At 36.7% G+C, this 22,227-nt stretch overlaps 1 protein-coding gene across 1 annotated transcript; it reads left to right on the top strand.

The window, feature by feature from the left end:
* Positions 1-21,259: 21,259 nt before the first annotated feature.
* Positions 21,260-21,775, top strand: LOC136064956 (uncharacterized). Its single transcript, XM_065767473.1, has one exon. It carries the CDS (start codon positions 21,260-21,262, stop codon positions 21,773-21,775), a length of 516 nt encoding a protein of 171 aa, XP_065623545.1.
* The last annotated feature ends 452 nt before the right edge of the window (positions 21,776-22,227 follow it).

Raw genomic sequence — 22,227 nt, 5'->3', positions numbered from 1 at the left:
GACGGAAAAAACGTGAAGGAAGGGGCTCAAGCCAGCTACTGTCCTTTTCTAGCTTGTTTTTAGCCAAAATGTTTGTCTTTGAGTGGAGGATATGGTCACAACAATTAACTTCATAATTCCAATATCAAAACCAATCCTTTCCAGGTTTTCTTAGTACAATCACAACAAAATATAAGTTACTCCTCGGCTCCATTCTAACCCTACGGGGAACATGTTGTCTACTGCCATGGTATTGGTGTTTGTTTCTCAAGAAAATTTCTGGGTTTGCTAGAGCTCGAGTAGGTAGAAGTTTTGGGTTGAAGTTTTTATTTTAATTGTGTTCATTCTGAGTTAGTCCTTACAGATCTAAGTTCCACAATTTTTTTGTTTTTTATAATTTTTAAAATTGACAAATTTATTTTTTAAGATTAGATGTTGATGTGGAAGCTAACGTGGATGCTGAGGTAGCATTTTTAATATTATTTTAATGGACACGTCAGCATTTACTATGCTTCTATTTGCCACGTCAGCTTTTGCCGTTAGTTGAGTGACAGAAAGGACCTAAACTTCAGGCGTTAATTGGTTTAGATACTAAAAGTGATAAAAATAAAATGTAGGGACTAAAATAAAAAAAAATACAAAATATAGGAACTAAAAGTGCATTTACTACTAATATAAATTATAAATGTCATACATAGGACAAGGAAGAATATGTGAAACCCGTTCTCTTCCCCATCCTACTTCCTCTTCAAGTCTTTTTTTAATAATTTTTATTATTATTTTAAATATGAAACAAAGTGGGATTGAACTGATAAAGTGAGATCGGACATTTTTACCATCCTACAAAGAAATGATGCCTAATCACATATTGAAATCACTCTTAGAGCTTAAAGTAAAAAAGATTGTTGATAGTATCCACCTAATTTCAATTCTCAATAATGGTCATTAGATTGCACACGTGTTCAATGCAATTTGTTTCTGTCCTACATGGTGGGCTGGCTCTGCCCTACAAAAAACAGCAAGATTTTGTTTCTGTAAAGTATAAAAAAAAATCTGTAACAGTAAAATAAAAAATTGTCACTCCATTCGTGATTCACTCCTGCTGCATCAGTCATAGCAATACTCAATTGACCCCTTAAAGTCTAAATAAACTTTATTAACTTGTCAAGACTGGTGCGAGGGTTATGACTATCTTCAATGTATAATGAGAAAGGTAGCCTTGAGAAAGGCCGGGCAGAGAGAAAGTCATACTTAAAAATGTAATATCTCACGCATAAAATTCCTGCTTTTACTGACTCTGAAAAGAATGGTTAATAAATGGTCTTATCCTTAACTTTTAGATCCCTCACTGGAGTAGGTGTATAATAGAAAAATAAATAAAATTTAAAGAGTTTTGTTTAAAAATGACTTATATCAATTATATATAATTACATAAATTTACAAGTTTGTTATAGTAATTATGTAAATTTATATTGATACTATTCATCTTGCATTTGGTTTTTTATACTTTCTTTATGTATCCCGATAATGAAGGAAGAGAGTGAATGATAATTGTTATGTATGAAGAAAGAGAATTAATTAAAATAATAATAAAAATTAATATTTTAATAAAATGTAGTGTAAAATAAATAATTTAATGTGAAGTATTTTGAAATTTGAGTATGTAAAAATTAAAATAGAAAAAATAGATTCTTTTACTAAAATATATAGTAATTTTTAAATGAGCTGAAGGGAACACTCTTTAAAAAATTAAAGAAGAAATCATATAAATTTCAAAATACAACATGTAGATTGAGAACTAATTATACAAAAAATCAGTTGGTGAAATTAATTGGAGATGCTACAAAAAAATCAGTCTGGTAGATAAACAAACATTTAGATAAATACAAATTGGCCCAGATTATTAATATAACCTGCCATCTTTCCCCCTAACAAATACCTAACTCGAGCATGTGAATGTAATTATCAATCAATTTCATGCATGTCGTTTTAGATGGTAGACATGATATTGCTGATTTTACAGCACAATGAAAATTGAAAAAGATCGTTTTTGGATTGGCACTTCAAACCATCAACGTGACCCTTGCAAAAAGGGCCAAAATGGGCAAATGCCTATTTCACACAAACAATTTTACAAAATGTCTTCTTTCTCAAACTAATTTGAGAAACACCCCTATTTTGAAACTCGATTTTTTAAAAATTAAGTTTCAATTTTAAACTCGATTTTTGGACAATCGAGTTATAGCAAACTGAAAAATTATAATAAAAAAAAAAAAAAAAAATTGAATTCGAGTTCCATGTAAGGTACTCGAGTTCATGGAACTCGAGTTCCAATTTTTTTTTTTCCGAAGTCCACGTTCACTATAACATGTTCCAAAAATCAAGTTTTACATTTGGAACTCGATTTTTAGAAAATCAAGTTTCAAAACAATGACATTTTCCTAATTAGTTTTAGATATGTGGCATTTTGCTAAATTTTTTGTGTGAAAGAGACATTTGCTCATTTTGGCCTTGCAAAAAGTAATCTGCTTTTCTTTTTTCTTTTTTTGGACGAATAAAAAAAGTAATCCACTTTTTTTTTTTTTTTTTTTTTGATAAATATGATGGATTCTATTTCGAAGTCTTTATTAGCGTAAAAGGGATTCCTCCAACAGTTCCAACCAAAGTCTATTTTTCACACATATAGCAGAGGAGTATATAATATATATGTCATATTTTGTCGGTTCAACTAAATTGGCATATACCAATCCTCAGCTCTTATTATATACTCTGATATTCTACTGCATGTTGGTCTTCTTATCTTAATAACAATATAAAATAAATAGAGGGTCACGAATCAGGGAACTTTCACAAGTGATATGTACACTAGATGAAGGTATATGATATATGGAGCACAATCTTTGATTTTTTTTTTTCTTTGTTTAACTGTGAAGTGAAGGGGTTTGAAAAAAAATACACAAAAATACGTTTGTTTCTAACGTGCAAAACTTTCACTTTTACAGATTTTTTGAGAGTTTAATTGGTAAAAAATGTAAAAACCATACCCAAAATTTGAAAATGAAAAACAAACCAAAAAATTAAAAAACAAAAAATAAATAAGTGCATAACTATCATCTGTCGGTCTCCACTAGCACACAAATATTCTTTCCATGTTCATGACGTAATGAAACAATGAGTGCATCTGACATGGTTATATCTTAATTGACAGTATTCTATGGCTATGTTGTGATCATTATTGGAAAACAGTATAGGCCATAGAGACTAATATGATATTATGTTTTCCCTGGCAATGCTTAACTAGTGTTAGATTGATGCATATTTGACAATTCATTGAGCACTTCTAGACCCAATGTATAGTCACTATTCAAGATCTTATGACACCATAGAATGTATCCAAGTCAAAGAATAAATTCTAATATCTCTCAAGTGCTGCTAACATATTGCCTCAGCTTGTGCATCTAAAAGATTCCTATTAATCAATGAGCTTCCGGGAATCGAATTAACTTAAGCTTCTGAATCCAATACTAGAAGAAAGTAAAAAAGAAAACTAAATTTATTAGGTAGCATAGCACTGGTTTCTTTTTTTTATTATTATTATTTGAGATACTTCTTGATTTTGAACTGAGAATCTCTTGGTAATTATTATGTAAATTTTCAATAAGAGACATGCTCGTAAGTCCTGATTATAAGAATGAAAGACGAAGATAATAAAAAATTGACTCATTTCTGAGTAAAGAAATCCTTAAATATATTGTTATTATTATTATTTTCAATGTGAGACTTGTCTTGTGAAAAGGACTTTAATTTTCAAATTCAAAAAATGAAAGAGAAAGCTATATTTCCCTCTATAAATATCATTTTCCTTCAAGAATTTCAACCATAAATGTACGAATTTGCTAGCTTTTGTATGGGTCTAATATTTATTTGTTTAATGAATTGGCTAACTGGTCTTGAGGGTTTTTTAAAGACTGGGTCGATTTGGTCTATACCCAATAGGTCATGGTTGAACAGATCAAATCTATCGGTTTGACCCAACTTTTCAAACCAAGGTTAAGACCAATGACGTGGGGTTCGGGTCAATCTTCCTTACGATTACCACTTTTCCCCGAAATTTGTATTTTGGTTATTAAGCTACCTAACCTATATATCATATTTGATAGCTTCTCTAATTTGGAAGCTTTTACGATAAGGACACCAATTTCAAACATAAATATTAGCAGAAGTGCATAACAATGTATTAATGGACATAATATAAACGTAAGGATGCAATTAAGGCTATTCAGATATGTACATAGATGCGTATTAAACTACAACTTGTGTGTTGACCACTTCAAATTATACTCTCTTATTCTTCGTAATTGAAAAGATAGAGAAATGTAAAATGAAAGAAAACAAAATAGACAATGACGTGAAGACAAGATTAGCATGAATTTGGATGGAAGACAGCATATTATCCACAAATTTTTTGTTCTAATTTGAAAGCTTTTCCCCAATTACAGTATTTCTTATCATAAATTTTGAATTTGCTTTGGGTTTGATACTCTAATGATCTAGATGTGATACGGACATAACACATCTCTAAAATTAACATTGTATTAATCTTGTATTATGTGCAATATTAGAGCTTGAGATTTTGTATTGTTTTAGCATGAAGCTTGGGTCCAGTATTTCTAATGCACTAAATTCATTAAGATGATGACATGTGATAAAAAGTGGACACATAACACCATTACAACAAATTTAGTGAATTGGACCATTGGACTAATGCGAATAAGATATACACTTAAACACAGTTGATTTAACAGCAATAAAGAAATTATTGATGCGAGTTTTCCTGAGTAGGTGATTTTTGATTATCAACAACATGGCCCTCAAAGTACCAACTTTGGAAACAAAATTTGGTGGATTCCAGAATTNGGGAATCGAATTAACTTAAGCTTCTGAATCCAATACTAGAAGAAAGTAAAAAAGAAGAAGAAGAAGAAGAAGAAGAAGAAGAAGAAGCGGGTGGGAGAGTTTATTGCCAATTGAATGAAAGTTAACGAAAACGAACGTGATTTTGTCCCAAGAATAAAAAAGAAGAAGAAGTTATTCCTCCAAAAAGGAAGAAAAATTAAAAAATTAATATGATCTAGTTTCTCATCAATATTCCCTACATAAGTTTTAGTCTTCACACTTAAGGTTACTAAGTACGGTAGAAAAAAATTGCCATTTTAGAAAAAAGTGGCCCTCTCACCATCTCAAATGACGTTTCAACACATGTTTATGGATAGGGCATATGCATAAAAGCATAAGCATAGCCTTTTTTCATTGTATTTCTCCTGATCCTTGGCTCTTTTGCATTTAGGTCTTCTTATCACAAACGACAGATTTAAAGTAATTAAATTGACAAGTCATATTCGAGCTCACTAATCAGGGAATATTACTAAACTGTATGTAGTATGTACAGGAGCCTATATGCTAAATTGTTCCCGCAGACACTTTCTTTTCGTAGTCCCGATCTTTTTTTCTCTCTCAATTTTTTGCTTTGTTTGATTAAAAAACTTCAGTCCGTAAGTCTTGTAGTTTAATTGATTGGTACTTTATAATGTTTTTAATAGAGATATTTATGTTTCAAATCCCGCAACGGCCATATCTATCGAATTATCAAATAATAATAAAAATAAAAATAAAAGATACTGTTCGAGGAATATTTAAAGAGGATGGAAGAATATTTAGTTGAGGTCCTTCTAAATGTAAGATGCCAAGTAATATTCTTGTGCAGGAACTAAGGGCAACATTCCTCACTCTTTTTCTCTCTCTTAAGTCATAATCTTACTCAAGAATATTCCTCTCGCAGAGCATATTTTTATTCTTTCTGATCATAATCTCGCCATTGTTGGAAAACAACAACCAAAAAAGAGAGGAAAAGACACTCGAAACATTAAAAAATAGGTTAGAAACTCAGAATTATAAAATAAATACATACTTTAATTCTTATCCCTTTTTTTACAAGTGCATTAATCAAAATTTAGGGTGACCCTGACCTCTCTTGAAAGTGGAATTAAATAGTTAGTCATTAATAATTTTAATTGCCTTTTTTGTGGGAGTTGATTACAGTGACTTCATGCCTTGGTAGGTGAAGTCACTAATCAAACTGATATAAAAAATAAAAATAAAATACTTACTCCGGAATTGGGATACTTCGTTATTAACATTTTAAAAAATAAAAAATAAAAACTATTAACATATTTACTATCTTTCTAAGAGGTAAGATCTATTAGAAAAATGATTGATATTATAAGCTACAATGAAAAAGTGAAACAAAGACTTCAATTGACAACAAACAATAATGTAAGGTTTGTATTACATCAAGAAAACACGTAATTTTTGGATATTTTTAAAGTATATAACTAATATGGAACTTCGTACTCACACCATTGAAAACAAATTACGTAATAAAAAAATAATAATCTCAAAAAAGAAGAAGAGAAAACCTTAATTTCTTTTAAGGTTGCTTGCTTTTATTTGTGTAAACTACTAATTGTATTCCATCTCTATTTCTTCTCTTCCTTCACGAGTTTTTGTTCCAAAGTTGAAGATGGGTTATGAGCCTATGGCCTTCTCTTGTTACTTTTTAATATATTCTTATTCATAAAATAAAAAAAATAAAAATAAAATTACTAGTTGTATTCCAAAAATATTTAATAATATTTTAAACTGAACAGTGAAAACTAAATGTTTATACTCTGTACCAGAATCATAAATATAATATAATATTTTTGAAACTCAAAGAGTTATGATTACAATGATTGATTGGTTTTCTTTTTATAGTTTCATTTATTTATTAAGTGAGTTTTATTAATGCATGCTCTTAAAAAATTACATTAGCCATTCATTTTTTAATAAAAAATTGAAAAATTATCTAAAAAGTTAGTCATTTTTTTTTCTAATAAAAATTTTATTAAAATAGTTTATTAATACAGTACTCTCCAAGGCATAAGCTGGTAAAAACTCATTAAATAAATAAAAATATAAAAAATTAATCAATCAGAGTGATTGTAGTCATCCTTCTCACCTATTATCAAATGTCATGCGCCTGTAATGAATTCTGCGACTTGCGAGCCCGACACAATCAGATTTAAAAAAGAAAAAAATGATCTTCAATCTGACGGTCAATAGTTGAACCTTGATTGTTGACCAATGAATCAGAATGTCCCCTGCCCCTGCCCGACAAAACACTATGGTCCCCACCAATTAAAAGCACACAATTATGAATTATCACAACATATACGCCATACGTGTGACCTTTCTCTTCAAATGCCCCAATTAGTAGAAATTAGAAACTTACTGTGCTCAGCTCAGGGGATATGGGATATCAGACGTTTGATTGAGTGAGAAAAAAATTTGAACGGTGGATTCAAATTAGAGGTTTGTATGTCATAATAATTTGCCACTTCTTAAAATTTATTGTAAAAATATTATAAATATAACACTTTTATAATCAGTATTTTCGAATAGTAATACCCAATAATTAAAAATTAGAAACTCGCTGTGCTCAGGTCAGGTTGGATATCGGACGTTTGATTGAGTTCCCTCTTTATCAGCCCTTTTCCATCAAGAGGCTTTACTGCTTTATCAATCTCTATAGTCCCAAAAATTAGCTGTAATAAGTTCATATCCACCATCCATGTGGCTTCGGTTTTCTGTTTCCAATTATTAGAAATCGACAAACTTTTTTTTTTTTTTTTGATGAGAGAAATCGACAAACTTTGGTCCATATAAAAGGAAAGGATGTGATACCTATTACTATTAGGATCAAAATTGATTAATTAGAATCATAAAAATAAATCTGGGATAGTTACAACCTGAGCATTATAGTTGGAAATACCAAACACATGGCGGAAGTTTGAGCAATCACATTAGTGGTTGCAAAAATTTACAAAATATAAAAAGTGCTCAATTTTACATATTTTAACTAAAAAAATACTCACATTAGTATTATTAAAAATGTACAAATATACAAAACTACTTTGCAAATGAACAGCAACAGTGCATATATGCATGGTTACTGTTCATTTGCAAAACAATTTTTGTATATTTGTGCAAAGCAATTTTTGTATATTTATTGTCACGCCCCAAACCCAACTATAAAAATAAACACGTGACAACTGCCGCACGCTTATAAAGTAAGCACCCTACAACTGTGCAAGGCATTCTTAGCAACTAAAATTTATTCTCAAAAATTAAATCAAATAAATCCAAAATACCTCAACAAATTCTTTATGAATAGATCTCCAATAATTTAATAGGAACAAATCCAAATCTCATGTACATAATGCCAATTGGCCAATAAATATAAAACAATTAGAAGACCATCCAATCCCAATATCACGAAGCTTTTTTTTTTTCTGCTCACAACACAACAATAAAACTCCCAAAACTTGCTATTCTTCACAATCTGAAACTGGAAGGGAAAAAAGGGGGGTGAGTTGACAACTCAATACGTAACCAAAATCCTAATAAGTTCTATCAAGCAATAAATCTGTAAAGAAAAAGATGTAACATGTGTTTTCAAAGTTATTGTGGGGACCGTGGGCCTGACAGCCACAGCCCATCACATAGTAGGCCCAAGGCCAGCGCCGAGGAAGACTGACCAGTGAAGGCTAAATTGGGGAAAGCCTCTCTTTTGACCCACGCCGAGGACCTCTTCGTCCTCGGCATACTAAGGATAATTTTTGGGAGGGGACAAGCTCAGAGCAAGCTGTCACATTCACACTTAATGTATTCACCTAACCCCTCTGGCCGCATTAATGGGGATATAACCCCTTAGCAGGGTAACGTTGATCAGAGTGAACCACTTGAGTATCGATAAGGCCTCTGATGGGACGGATGGCCAGAAGGGAGGCGAATGGATGATCAACAGATGGAAGAAGGAGATAGGAATATGAAGACTATATAAGAAAAGCAAGTAAAGTAAAGAAAGGGAGGGAAAAAGAGAGAGAAGAAAAGAGGCTCCTCGGCCACGGGCCGAGGAGCATCCCCCCAGTTGTAAATAAACTCTAAGTATTTTCTTTTATGAAAGAGAGTTGATACTTGATGAACGGCGGCCAGTGCCTAAACCTTTAACCCACTCTCTATAAATTTATTGTTTGGGCTTGTTGGGCTGAAAACTCATCCATATTCAGGGTCAAATCCAAACTGCGTCCCTACAATTGGCGCCGTCTATGGGAAGGTTTAGGGTGCTGGCCGGCGCACCAGGTGATTGTTCTAAGTGGTCGTTTTACAGTAGGTTGGCGAAGTAAAAAAAAAAAAAAAAAAAGAGATAGAAGATTCGACAGCGAAAAGAGAAATCTTGATATTATTATTTCATAAATGGAAACAGTACAAATTACAATCAAAGGCTCAGGCAGGCATGTTTCACAAATAAATTTACAAGCTAATCCTACCAGCTATTTCTACAATCAGAGGCCCAGGTGGACTCGCCCTAAAGAAGCTAGCCGGAGGGAAGTGTCAAGCCATGCTTTTATTGGTATAAAGAGAATGAGAGAGCTTGACACAAAAAGCAGGGAAGGGGGAGGGCCATCATGTTTCCAGGCCACCAACAACTCCCTTCTCGGCGCGGCGGAGCTGGAACAAAGAGAGGAGCAGATGCAAGGGCTCCGGGATACCTTCCCCCATGATGTTCCTTTGATTCTCTCCGATCCTCACGAGTGTTGGCCGTTGGAGACGGCAACACTCGAGCACCGCCCATAAGATGAATTCGCACGTCTTCTTCGTCGGGGGTGCGCTCCGAGGAGAGACGTTAGGTACTCTAACAACATCCCTCTGGGCCACCTTGTAGGGCGCCATCGGGGTTACGCCTAGATTCGGCCGCACCGAAAGCCCAGTGGGGGCTGCGGCCATACCGGCTTTTTCCAATTCTAGTAACAATTCTGGCGGGGTTGTTAAAAGGGCTTGGAGAGCTGGAAGAATGTGTTTTTTTTTCTGTTTGTATTGAGAGGTCCATGGATTGTGGGGAAACCACCTCCCCACCTTATATAGGGGATGGGGGGTTGGTGAGAATTAATTCATGCACAGTTCGAAAAGAGAACTATCAGCTGGGCTAGTAATGAAGCTACCAATTTTCAAGGAGGCCGTAGACCGTTGGACTCGTGTTAATTCACGAGGACATTAATGAAGGCGCGTTTCGCACACCGAAGCGTCAAGCGCGGAACACGAACGGACAAAGGGCACTTCATAAATGAAAAAGATGAGGCCTCGAACTGGAGGCGAGATAAACGCCACGTGTAAAGATCATAATCCGACCCAAGGAGGAATCGTCTCCAGTAAAGCGGTCCGAGGACAAACTAGATACTTACAGAAAAATATAAGTGGTAGACAGAGCCAAGGTATTGCATGGTCCTCGGACCCAAGCCTATGGTAAAACTATTCACACCATTATACCTGGGAACTAGATAGAACCAAGGTATTGCATGGTCCTCGAACCCAAACCTATGGGGAAACTAGATACTTACAGAAAAACAGAAGTGGTAGACAGAGTCAAGGTATTGCATGGTCCTCGGACCTAAGCCTATGGTAAAACTATTCACACCATTATACCTGGGTACTAGACAGAACCAAGGTATTGTATGGTCCTCGGACTCAAACCTTTGGGAAAACTAGATACTTACAGAAAAACAGAAGTGGTAGATAGAGCCAAGGTATTGCATGGTCCTCGGACCCAAGCCTATGGTAAAACTATTCACACCATTATACCTGGGTACTAGACAGAACTAAGGTATTGTATGGTCCTCGGACTCAAACCTATGGGAAAACTAGATACTTACAGAAAAATAGAAGTGGTAGACAGAGCCAAGGTATTGCATGGTCCTCGGACCCAAGCCTATGGTAAAACTATTCACACCATTATACCTGGGAACTAGATAGAACCAAGGTATTGCATGGTCCTCGAACCCAAACCTATGGGGAAACTAGATACTTACAGAAAAACAGAAGTGGTAGACAGAGCCAAGGTATTGCATGGTCCTCGGACCCAAGCCTATGGTAAAACTATTCACACCATTATACCTGGGTACTAGACAGAACCAAGGTATTGCATGGTCCTCGGACTCAAACCTATGGGGAAACTAGATACTTACAGAAAAATAGAAGTGGTAGACAGAACCAAGGTATTGCATGGTCCTCGGACCCAAGCCTATGGTAAAACTATTCACACCATTATACCTGGGTACTAGACAGAACCAAGGTATTGCATGGTCCTCGGACCCAAACCTATGGGGAAACTAGATACTTACAGAAAAATAGAAGTGCTAGACAGAACCAAGGTATTGCATGGTCCTCGGACCCAAGCCTATGGAAAACTAGATACTTACAGAAAAATAGAAGTACTAGACAGAACCAAGGTATTGCATGGTCCTCGGACCCAAGCCTATGGAAAACTAGATACTTACAGAAAAATAGAAGTACTAGACAGAACCAAGGTATTGCATGGTCCTCGGACCCAAGCCTATGGAAAACTAGATACTTACAGAAAAATAGAAGTACTAGACAGAACCAAGGTATTGCATGGTCCTCGGACCCAAGCCTATGGAAAACTAGATACTTACAGAAAAATAGAAGTACTAGACAGAACCAAGGTATTGCATGGTCCTCGGACCCAAGCCTATGGAAAACTAGATACTTACAGAAAAATAGAAGTACTAGACAGAACCAAGGTATTGCATGGTCCTCGGACCCAAGCCTATGGAAAACTAGATACTTACAGAAAAATAGAAGTACTAGACAGAACCAAGGTATTGCATGGTCCTCGGACCCAAGCCTATGGAAAACTAGATACTTACAGAAAAATAGAAGTACTAGACAGAACCAAGGTATTGCATGGTCCTCGGACCCAAGCCTATGGAAAACTAGATACTTACAGAAAAATAGAAGTACTAGACAGAACCAAGGTATTGCATGGTCCTCGGACCCAAGCCTATGGAAAACTAGATACTTACAGAAAAATAGAAGTACTAGACAGAACCAAGGTATTGCATGGTCCTCGGACCCAAGCCTATGGAAAACTAGATACTTACAGAAAAATAGAAGTACTAGACAGAACCAAGGTATTGCATGGTCCTCGGACCCAAGCCTATGGAAAACTAGATACTTACAGAAAAATAGAAGTACTAGACAGAACCAAGGTATTGCATGGTCCTCGGACTCGAACCCATGGAGAAAATAACTATCTGGAGAAAAACCAAAGCGTTACCTAGAGTCAAGCTATAATACGGTCTTTAGATTTATATTTGAAGGATAACAGATGATTTCATGAGACTAACTCCAGAATAGAATACAAATATCGAGCAGAATATTATAGTAAAGCAAATAAAAGAAAATATCTGTAGTTGGAAGCAAAGTATTAAGCATTCAGTTCAAACAGAAAGTATACAATTTCCTTACAACGCCACTGAGGCAAGAAACAAAATGAAATAAAAGAGAAAATAAAAGAGAAAATAAACAAAATTATCCTATGTCGTATACCAGTCTCCCCAACTCAGTAGGCAAATTAATTCGATAAGCAAATCAAAAGGCTTTAGCCAAGGCCTAAGGGCTTTGTCTCGAAGGGTCCGCCGGAGGCCTCGCCACGTCTTGTGGTATTTCCTGACCCTCGGTTATAACTCCCCCCAACGTTCTCTGGGGCTCAACCTCCTCGGATGGTTGGTCAGTTAAAGATATATCCTCGGCGGTCTTATCGTGACTCTCAACCGCTGGTAATGAGGACCCCTCCTCGGGAGCAGCAGGGGTAGTCTCGCGAATTGCAATAGGGTAATATACCCTGTCCTCCCTCCTAAGGTCAGATGAGGCATCAACCCCTGCTTGGTTGAGGGCTTCATGCCAGGTCTGAGAACAGTAATGCCTGCACACTGCAGGAACTTGAGCCCGAAGGGTGGCTTCAGTCTTAGCCACCCCATCTGCGAAAGCCTCCTCCTCTGCCTGTTCTACAGAGCGCTCAGCGTCTATTTTTGCAAATACCGCCTCGTCTTTGGCTCTCACAGCCTCGTCCCTGGCATACTCGGCAACACCTTTCTCATGGATTGCCACGGTCAACTTTTCCTTCATATAGGCAATGTCCCCTTTGGCAGTCTGTAGTTGACCCTCAACGTCTTGCAAGCGATTGGTTTGATCCTCAGCTTGCTTCCTAGCCACGGCTAGGTCGGAGGCAGCAGTGTCCCTGGCCTTCGTCATCTCCTCCAGATCCTCGGTCGCCTTTTTTAGGTCGGCCTCAGATCTCTTGAGGGTATTAGCAGCTTCCAAGAACTTGTCACGCTCTTGCGCTAAGGCATTGCTCTGGCCATCGACCTCCTCGTCTAACCTGAAAAGAGCCTGGATAGCCTGCCAATAAAAACAAGTAACTCCGTAAAGAGAAAGGAAAGTACTAAGCGACAAAATTCGAATAAAGTAAATAGGTGCCAAAGGACCCACCATGCCTAGATATTTCTTAAGGTCAAGGACAACCTCTGACCCACTCATATTTCTTAGCTCGGCCATGTCAGTGGGAAGAAGAAGAGATTTCTCCAGGGCATCGGCTACGAGAGCCCCCTCGGCTCCTTGAGATTCCCGCATCGATGCGTTATCCATCAGGGGCTGATCATGGAGCATGGCAGCGGGCAGCCAGGCTTGAGCCTCGGACTGCTGGATGGTCTTCTTACCTTTCCGTTGACCACCGAGCTTCAGTTGCTTTGGAGGCCTGCGAAATCTACCCTCCTCGGGCGGGGAATGGGATTTGCTCCCATCCATTGGCTCCTTACCCTTGGAAAGTCTCTTCCTTTTCGGGTCATGAGACTCGGTCTGAGGGTCTGATACTGTGGGGACAGAGGATGACCTGGTTTGCACAGTTAAAATCTGGGGCGGAGGTGCTGGGGGCTGGGGCTGCGACTCTTCCGGTACATCCTTCTTGGAACCGCCTTCGAGCAGGTCAAGAAGATTGGTTTGGGGCTGTCTTTTTAAACCCATCTCAGCCTGAGTACCAACTCTTAGGGATCGGAGATCGGCTTCGGACAAATGAGGGTCTCCTAGATCACCAGAGGGATCCTCGGACTGATCAGCTAGGTTGAACACACTATATTCGTCCTCAGAAGAACTCAGTTCAACCACCTCCCTTGCCTTCTTAGATAGTCCTTCCTCGGCCACCGTTACTTGTTGGGATGAGGAGGGACCTGCTAGCGGAATGCCTTCAGGTATATAAGACCCCTCGGAAAATGCAAAACCGTCCTCCACCACGGTAATCTGCGTAAGCCGAGGGTCACGAGCTCTAATTACGTGCTTCAGAACTGGGAATGATTTCTGAGCTGGGTCGCATCCGAGGATTTGATGAGCAGCTCTGACCTGGTTATCAGTTTCGTTCAGGAAAAGGTCCGACCTAAGAACGGTTTCCAAATCCGCTTTGTTAACCAGGTGGAAATGACGTGCAAAGGCGTGCGGATCTGCGAAAAGAAAAGTGAAACTCCTATGGTTAATCAACCAAATCGGATATACAGTTATAAAACTTGAAAATACTGAAACCTAGATTGTCTCTTACTTCGGATACCCTACCTGGCTCCCCCTCTACTGTTGGGCAATGAAAACCGTTGTGCCACTCCCCCGACACTATGAGGAAATCTTGAGTTAACCCCTTATTGGAATCAGGAAGACACTGGATGAGACGAACCCTATCGTCCCTTGTCTTCATATAGTACGTCTTACCCCTCAGGTGATGAAGGTTGTAGCACCAGTTCACATCGTGGTGAGTCAGTCTCAGCCCCATTTTCTCATTCAAGATATCTACACACCCTAATATCCTAAATACATTCACGGCACACTGGGTAGGAGCCAGGCGAAAATGCCTAAGGTAATTGAGGGTCACCGGCCTCATAGGGATTCTCATCCCTCCCTCTACGAAAGCGACTATCGGGATTACGACTTCACCCTCTCTCCTCTTAAGGTACCACTCCCCTTCTTCACAGTACTTCAAACTCACATTATTGGGTATCCCATAGTCGACAATGAATTTGTTCATCATCTCGTCGGACTCAACCAACTTCTTAAACTTACCCATTCCCCAAGGACGACTAAAAGTTCCAGAAGAAGAAAAGGAGGAGTAAAATCAAGGAAATTTGGGGTCACTAGAAGAAGAAGACTTACAGAAATATGGCGATTCTCTTCAGGAAGAGTGCAAGTTGAACTAGACTCAAGTCATACGCATCAATGGTTGTAAGCGCGAAAATGAGGAAACCAGGCGGTTTAAACAGGTACTTATACTCCCCCTTAGGTTCCCCAAATGTAACTGCCTGCCCATAAAAGCAGGAGATCCCTACCGAACGATTACCATCACACCGTTGAAAGTGGGAAACGTGGTGCCGCCAAAATTTAATGTGGGCACACATTAAGTCTTGAAACGCAAAAAACGCACATCGAGCAGTCGAAAAGTCACCAGCATTAGCACAAACCGAAGTGGGGCGATTCGCCTATGAGGGCCCGTGAATATCAAAACCCTCCTCCCCGTCCGGGGGAACGTGCAGCAGGGTTTTGAGGGGCTATTGTGGGGCCTGTGGGCCTGACAGCCACAGCCCATCGCGTAGTAGGCCCAAGGCCAGTGCCGAGGAAGACTGACTAGCCAAGGCTAAGTTGGGGGAAGCTTCTTTTTTTGACCCATGCCGAGGACCTCTCCGTCCTCGGCATACTAAGGATAATTTTTGGGAGGGGACAAGTCCAGAGCAAGCTGTCACATTCACACTTAATGCATTCACCTAACCCCTCTGGCCGTATTAATGGGGATATAACCCCTTAGCAGGGCAACGTTGATCAGAGTGAACCACTTGAGTATCGATAAAGCCTCTGATGGGACGGATGGCCAGAAGGGAGGCAAATGGATGATCAACAGATGGAAGAAGGAGATAGGAAGATGAAGACTATATAAGAAAAGCAAGTAAAGTAAAGAAACTCTAAGTATTTTCTTTTATAAAAAAGAGTTGATGCTTGATGAACGACGGCCAGTGCCTAAACCTTTAACTCACTCTCTATAAATTTATTGTTTGGGCTTGTTGGGCTGAAAACCCATCCATATTCAGGGTCAAATCCAAACTGAGTCCCTACATGTTGTATATATAAGTATATACATGGATAAGTTGTAATAATGATATAAGGTTTGAGAGTATTCATTTGTAAAATGAATAAAGTGAAAATTCAAATTCTGGAATTTTTTTTTGTGAAAATTCAAGTTCCAGGAATTTCAATCGGTCGAGACTTCTGTTCGATCGATCGAAATGTTGAAGGAAATAATGTTGGAATTTCTACAAGATTCGATCGGTATTTGATTCCTGGTTGATCGATCGAAAAAGAGCATTAGATCGATAGAAAGTAACTCTCGATCGATTGAAAATCGCAGAACAAAATTTTTTGCAGAATTATAAAGTGACTGTTCTGAAATTTTGAGAACATTTCAAGCCTTGTGAACGGTTTTAATGAAAATTTTAACTCTCCATACGTACCTTTTGAAGGGTTATGACCCTATGGGTATAAGTAGAGGTTTGTGTTCACTTGAAAATAGTAAGTTACAAAGAAACACAAGAAATCTTGTGGGTGTTCTTCAAAATTGGTATTTGTAGAACCTAATAAACTTGGTTGTATCCTAGGGGACAAGTTTGTAGAAACCCTTTAGCAACTTGTGTATGGGGACAAATATTGTCTAAGGATAACATTCAATTGTGCCTCCAAGTCAATCACTAAATTCTATATACTTGATGTGTTCATTTGTTCTCTCATTGTTACTTCTTAATTTTGTAAATTCCCCAACAGAATAGAATTAGATCATCAACAAGTTTTATAACAAAAAATCTTATTATGCACTCTATATTGTACATTCCGTATACACTCTTTTTTGAAATTGTGTTTTTAAAATACTATATTAGTCCATATAGGAGTGTGTGTATGATGAGTGTATAAAACCAAGTATATGACTATTATTACTTTTTTTTTTAAATTTTATAATTTGTAAAAAAATAAAAAATGTTAATTGGAGTCACATCATTTTCACATAAATCACTCTTAATGACATTTTTATTAGCAGCATTTGCATCAGTGTAGCTATTTTAATATTTTAACAAATATATAGCTAAAGACCCACAAAAAATACACGCATCAATCTCATCAAACTAGTCCAAAAATCTTAACAATGAATAGTACCACACCACAAGTAGCATGGAACTACTTCTCATTAGTGATAAAAAAAAATATATCATATTTTAATTCTTTTTCCCTCAACTCTCTCTCTCTCTCTCTCCTAGTCTTCTGTCCTCTCCATCTTATAGCAACCCACAAGGTTGGAGCAGATCAAAGCAAATCCGCTAGGTTACAGCTATCAGTGGTGGTTTGAGATTAAAGAGCGATAGTGTTGGGGCTTTCGACGTCAAATGGAAATTGTCTTAATTATATGATTTTTGTGGTTGTGATGGGGGTTTTTGACGTGGATTTTGTTGGGTTTCTAATGGTGGTGTCGTGGTTGTGGTGCTGTGTGGTTGGGTTTAGGTTTGTTTGGTTTTCCTTTTGAGTTTGTGTGTGTGTTGGGGGGGGGGGTGATGTGGTTTGTTGGCTTTGGGTTTGTAGGGTTTTTTAAGGTGGTGATGTGGTGGTGCCATGGTGGTTGTTTTGTGGTGCTTGGGTTTGGGTTTGTTTAGTTTCTTATGGAATTTTTTTAATGTGGTTTTGTGATTGTGATGGGTTTTTGATGTGGGTTTTGTTGGGTTTCTGATGATGGTGTTATGTTGATGATGGTATACTACCATACTGGTATATGCTGAGAGGAGAGAGAGAGAGAGAATAATATTTAAATGAAGTAAAAAATAGAGTGTTGCGTCTAATGTAGTCTATAAAAAAAAAAAAAAAAAAAGCTGAACTAGAAAATGTAGAGTTTTTTGGATTAGTTTAACTAAAAATCTGAGAAGGCTAATATAATTGCTCTTATGTGTTAGTCATAACAATAAACAAAGCAATATTAACCATTATGAAAAGAAATTGTATCACTTAATTATTGATTTAAATCCTATCTCTCTGCTTAAAAAAAAAAAAAAATCTCTCTCTCTCTCTCTCTCTCTCTCTCTCTCTCTCTCTCTCTCTCTCTCTCTCTCTCTCTCTCTCTCTCTCTCTCTCTCTCTCAGATTTGTACGTAATCTTTTCAAAAAATCAAACCAATATTAATATCAATATCTATATATATATATATATATATAAGCAAAGAGATTGTATAAGAGAACATTAGGTTCTGTCATGTGATACATTTCTTGAGATTTATTTATTTAGACTTACACCTCAATTAAGTTTGCATTTATATCAAAATATTAGTTTATTGAATTAGCCAATGGAGTAAATGCATATATTAATTATCATTTGTGTATTGATTATTTATATTAGAGGAATTTATATGATTATTTTTATAAGTTTTATGTAAGAAATTATTTTAAAAAACAACAACATAATTATGATTAGAATTTAACATTAGTCCTCATGTTTAGTTGTTTTGACAACAATTGATACAAAAGCCATCAAAAATTAAAATTTGTGAATTCACTCAAATTAGTTTTAACCATTTAGATTTCTTAAATATTTTTAGTGACGTGTAATATATATATATATATATATATATATTCTATGTATTTTAAAAAAGATTACTAATAATAGGATAGATACATTTTGTAGGGACTGGGTTTGGGACACTTCTTCAGGTTGAGAGAGTGGACCCAAGCCCAGCTTGCCCTTCAATGATTTTATAGAGAGTGGGCTCCAAAACTAGACCCTAGCAAGGGATACAACTGCCCTGCATGGTTGCATGAGAGTTTATCAACCTAAACATGAAATAGGGGTGCACAATGATGCTCCTCAGACTTGTCCTCTGAGGATTGGCCTTCTTATTATTTCTTTTAAGATTGATTACAAAGGTCCAGAGGACACAGGTCACTACAGTACTTCTTCATGCTGATCTTCCATCCCCCTTTCAGGAGAGACTCCTTATGTTATATACCTCTCTAAACTGATCATAACCCTCCATTTGTTGATTAGTCAGGCCACCACTTGAGAGCCTGTCCCATCAGCCGCATCCCCATTCCCCCTATGGGTTGCAGCACCCAAGGCAGCACTGTTTAGGAGTCCTATCCTCATTAATGTGGCCAGGACGTTAGTTGAGAGCATTCAATGTGGAGGTGATAGCTTGCCTAAGACTTGCTCCTTCACCGTACTCTCGTCGCCGACGCGTGGCACCTGCCCTTCCCCTCCTCGGATATTCAAGAAGACCCCCCTTTGGTGGAGTGGTGCCCGCGTACTTTCGAGGTCTCGGATGTCCGAGGACGGGGTCATCCTCGGATATGTTCCTCGGGGGCGGACATTGCGCTATCATCCTCGGACCCCTCATGCATCCTCGGCGCGGGCCTCTGGGCCTGGATTGAAGTGGGCCGAGGCTGCCTAATTTTCTGGCCCTACACATTTATTTTGTTATATTAATTATTTAAGTATAATGAATTTTTTCAGTAAAAAAAGTATAATGAAATGTTGATGTCATTTTTTAAAGATTTATATGAGAAAAAATTTATTTGAAATATAATATTCTTGCTCAAATTTATTTACTATTGCAACATTTGAAACAAAGTCCCAAAAAAAAAAGAAGTAATAACACACAATCAGGAGTTAAAAAATTGAAGGATATTTGCATTTTTATTTTATCAAAATGGTATTTGCGTTCTTTGGTAGGCATAGGCATAATAGCATACTATTTCTATCAATCACTATATCATGCAATTTTCAAATTTGTAAACAACTATTATATGACCAAATCACTATACTACTTTTATTGTTATGCTATTTTACCTATAAAATAGAATATTAAGAATTACATTTTTTACAAAGAAAATTATTAAAATATTGGAGGAAACTACAAAATACACAACAATCTTTAGTGACCAAAGGTTATTTCACTTGGCATCTTCTTTTGAAAGAGATTTAAAATGCTTTGCTCAATGATTGCAGATACCTCCTGGAGCAATTCCAGCATGTCAAGGTCACCCATGTGTTTAGAGAGGCGAATAGATGCGCCGATAATCTTGTTAGAGCAGGCTGTTCTTTTTCTGGAAATTTTGTTGTACTTAATGCTCCGCCCAATGACAGTCTATGTAATATTTTAAATGCGGATGTTGATGGTTTGTATACTCTAAGGCTCTCAGCCAGAACATCGCCTTTCATGGCTAGTTAATTTTAATGCAGATTCCTCTTAACCAAAAAAAAAAAAGCCAAAACTCCAACATGATTTTTTTTTTTTCCCTAAGTCATTGCTTTTCTTGAAATTCGCTCCCATGATATTTCTTCCTTTTCTTAGCTTATTGCTAAAGTGGATATACAAAATTTAATTGTAGTATGGGGTTGTTATGTCACTCTTGATATGCGCATAGAGTTTCTTAGTGGTTAATGAATTTTTATTTTTATTTTATTTTTATTTTTTTGTTTAAGTTGGATCAAAGTAAATTGTTAATTTAGTAATTTGTGTCTTTTTCTTTTTGGTTTTTTTGGTCTAAGTAGACTAAGTTACTGTTGAGAATAAAGAAGAAAGTTTGCACATTAGAGCAAACTTCAAGCTAAAACACTTGTATAGTAGAGCAGACCTAAGCTTAATGCAGAAGGTGGATGCACAGGTCAAGCCTTACAGGTAGCTTGGGCTAGCAAAGACTTAATGGATTTGATTGAAGCTGTGCCATTTCATGAATAGTTCATACATCCCTAGTGATGATATCAGATGGCTAGAGTAGTTAGTTAAGTGATTAGGATCACCAAGCTACACGTGTACATAGAAGTTAGTTACAACTATTTTTCCCTCCAAATTCCCATTAAATTAGGGAGGTACAATTGTTTTTCCCTCCAAATTCCCATTAAATCAAGAAGGTTGTTATTCTGTTTTTCCTTCTTAGAGCTTGTATATATAAGTGTAATGTTATGTATCAAAACTCAGTTGCTTGTATTTCTCTCTTCCATTCAATAAAATTTGAGTTTTAAATTAGAGAGTGTTCTAGAAATTTACATGGTATCAGAGCTCTAAAGCTTCGAAGCTTCATCAAAGGCGACCACTGAAGCAACAAATCCCTCTGATTCTTCGAATGATCAATCTGCATAAACCATTTCTGATTCCAGCAACAATCCAATTCCTTCCAATCCTTATTTTCTTAGCTTCAGTGAGAATCCAGGAAGCATTTTGGTCACTCAACCATTGCTAAGGTTGAAGAATTACCATTCTTGGGCTAGAGTTATGGTGTTGGCTCTCACTGCCAAGAAGAAAATTGGATTTGTAAATGGAAAAATACCTATGCCAGATCTTGATTCACCACTGTATGAGGACTTGCAGAGCTACAACACTATGGTTCTCTCATGGATAATCAATTCCATGCATATAGATGTTTCTAGCAGCATCATGTATTGTGAAACTACGAGGGAAATGTGGATTGAATTGAAGAATCTGTTTTTTCAAGGTAATGGTCCCAAGATTTACAATTTGCAAAGGGAGATTTCTCATATCTCTCAAAATCAGATGTCAGTGACTGATTACTTCATTAAGTTTAAGCGTTTGTGGGATCAATTACTCAACTTTGAGCCTTTGCTAGAATGCTCTTGTGGAGCTATGAAGATTTTGAGTGCAAGTCATGATAAAGCCTATGTCATGAGGTTTCTGATGGGATTGAATGAGAATTTTGACACTCTTCGAAGTCAAATTTTCATGACAAAGCCCTTTCCCTCAATTAGCAAGGTTTATTCTCTTGTTCTTTAAGAAGAGTCACACAAGAGCATTGGTCATAGAGGTTCTTTCTCTTCACAATTGGACACAGTGGCAACGTATGCCAATTCTAAGGGAAATTCTGGTAATTCCAATTGGAATAAGGGCAACAACAAGAAAGAGAGGCCTTTTTGCACTCATTATAATATGCTTGGGCATACAGTGGAGAAATGCTTTAAATTGCATGGCTATCCTGCTGGATACAAGCCTAAGGGCAAGTCCAATGCCAATAATTCAATATGAATTTAAATAAATAATTAACACAAAAAACTTCAATATGGTATAATCTCAATAATTCATAATATGAACTTAAATAAATAATTAATGTCTATATTCTTATTTATTGAAAAAATATTTTTAATTATATTTAATATAATTAAAATTAATTCCTCAAAAACTAAACCACAGTAGCACACAATAAGTAATGTACATGGATAATTTTTTAC

Source organism: Quercus suber, unplaced genomic scaffold (assembly GCF_002906115.3).
Source record: "Quercus suber isolate HL8 unplaced genomic scaffold, Cork oak 2.0 scaffold_25, whole genome shotgun sequence".
In the NCBI taxonomy this organism is placed as follows: domain Eukaryota; kingdom Viridiplantae; phylum Streptophyta; class Magnoliopsida; order Fagales; family Fagaceae; genus Quercus; species Quercus suber.
This window is presented reverse-complemented; position numbering and strand designations above follow the sequence as displayed.

Coding starts and splice junctions, on each gene's coding strand:
- LOC136064956 (XM_065767473.1), top strand. CDS start 21,260: ATGGTGTTGGCTCTCACTGCCAAGAAGAAAATTGGATTTGTAAATGGA.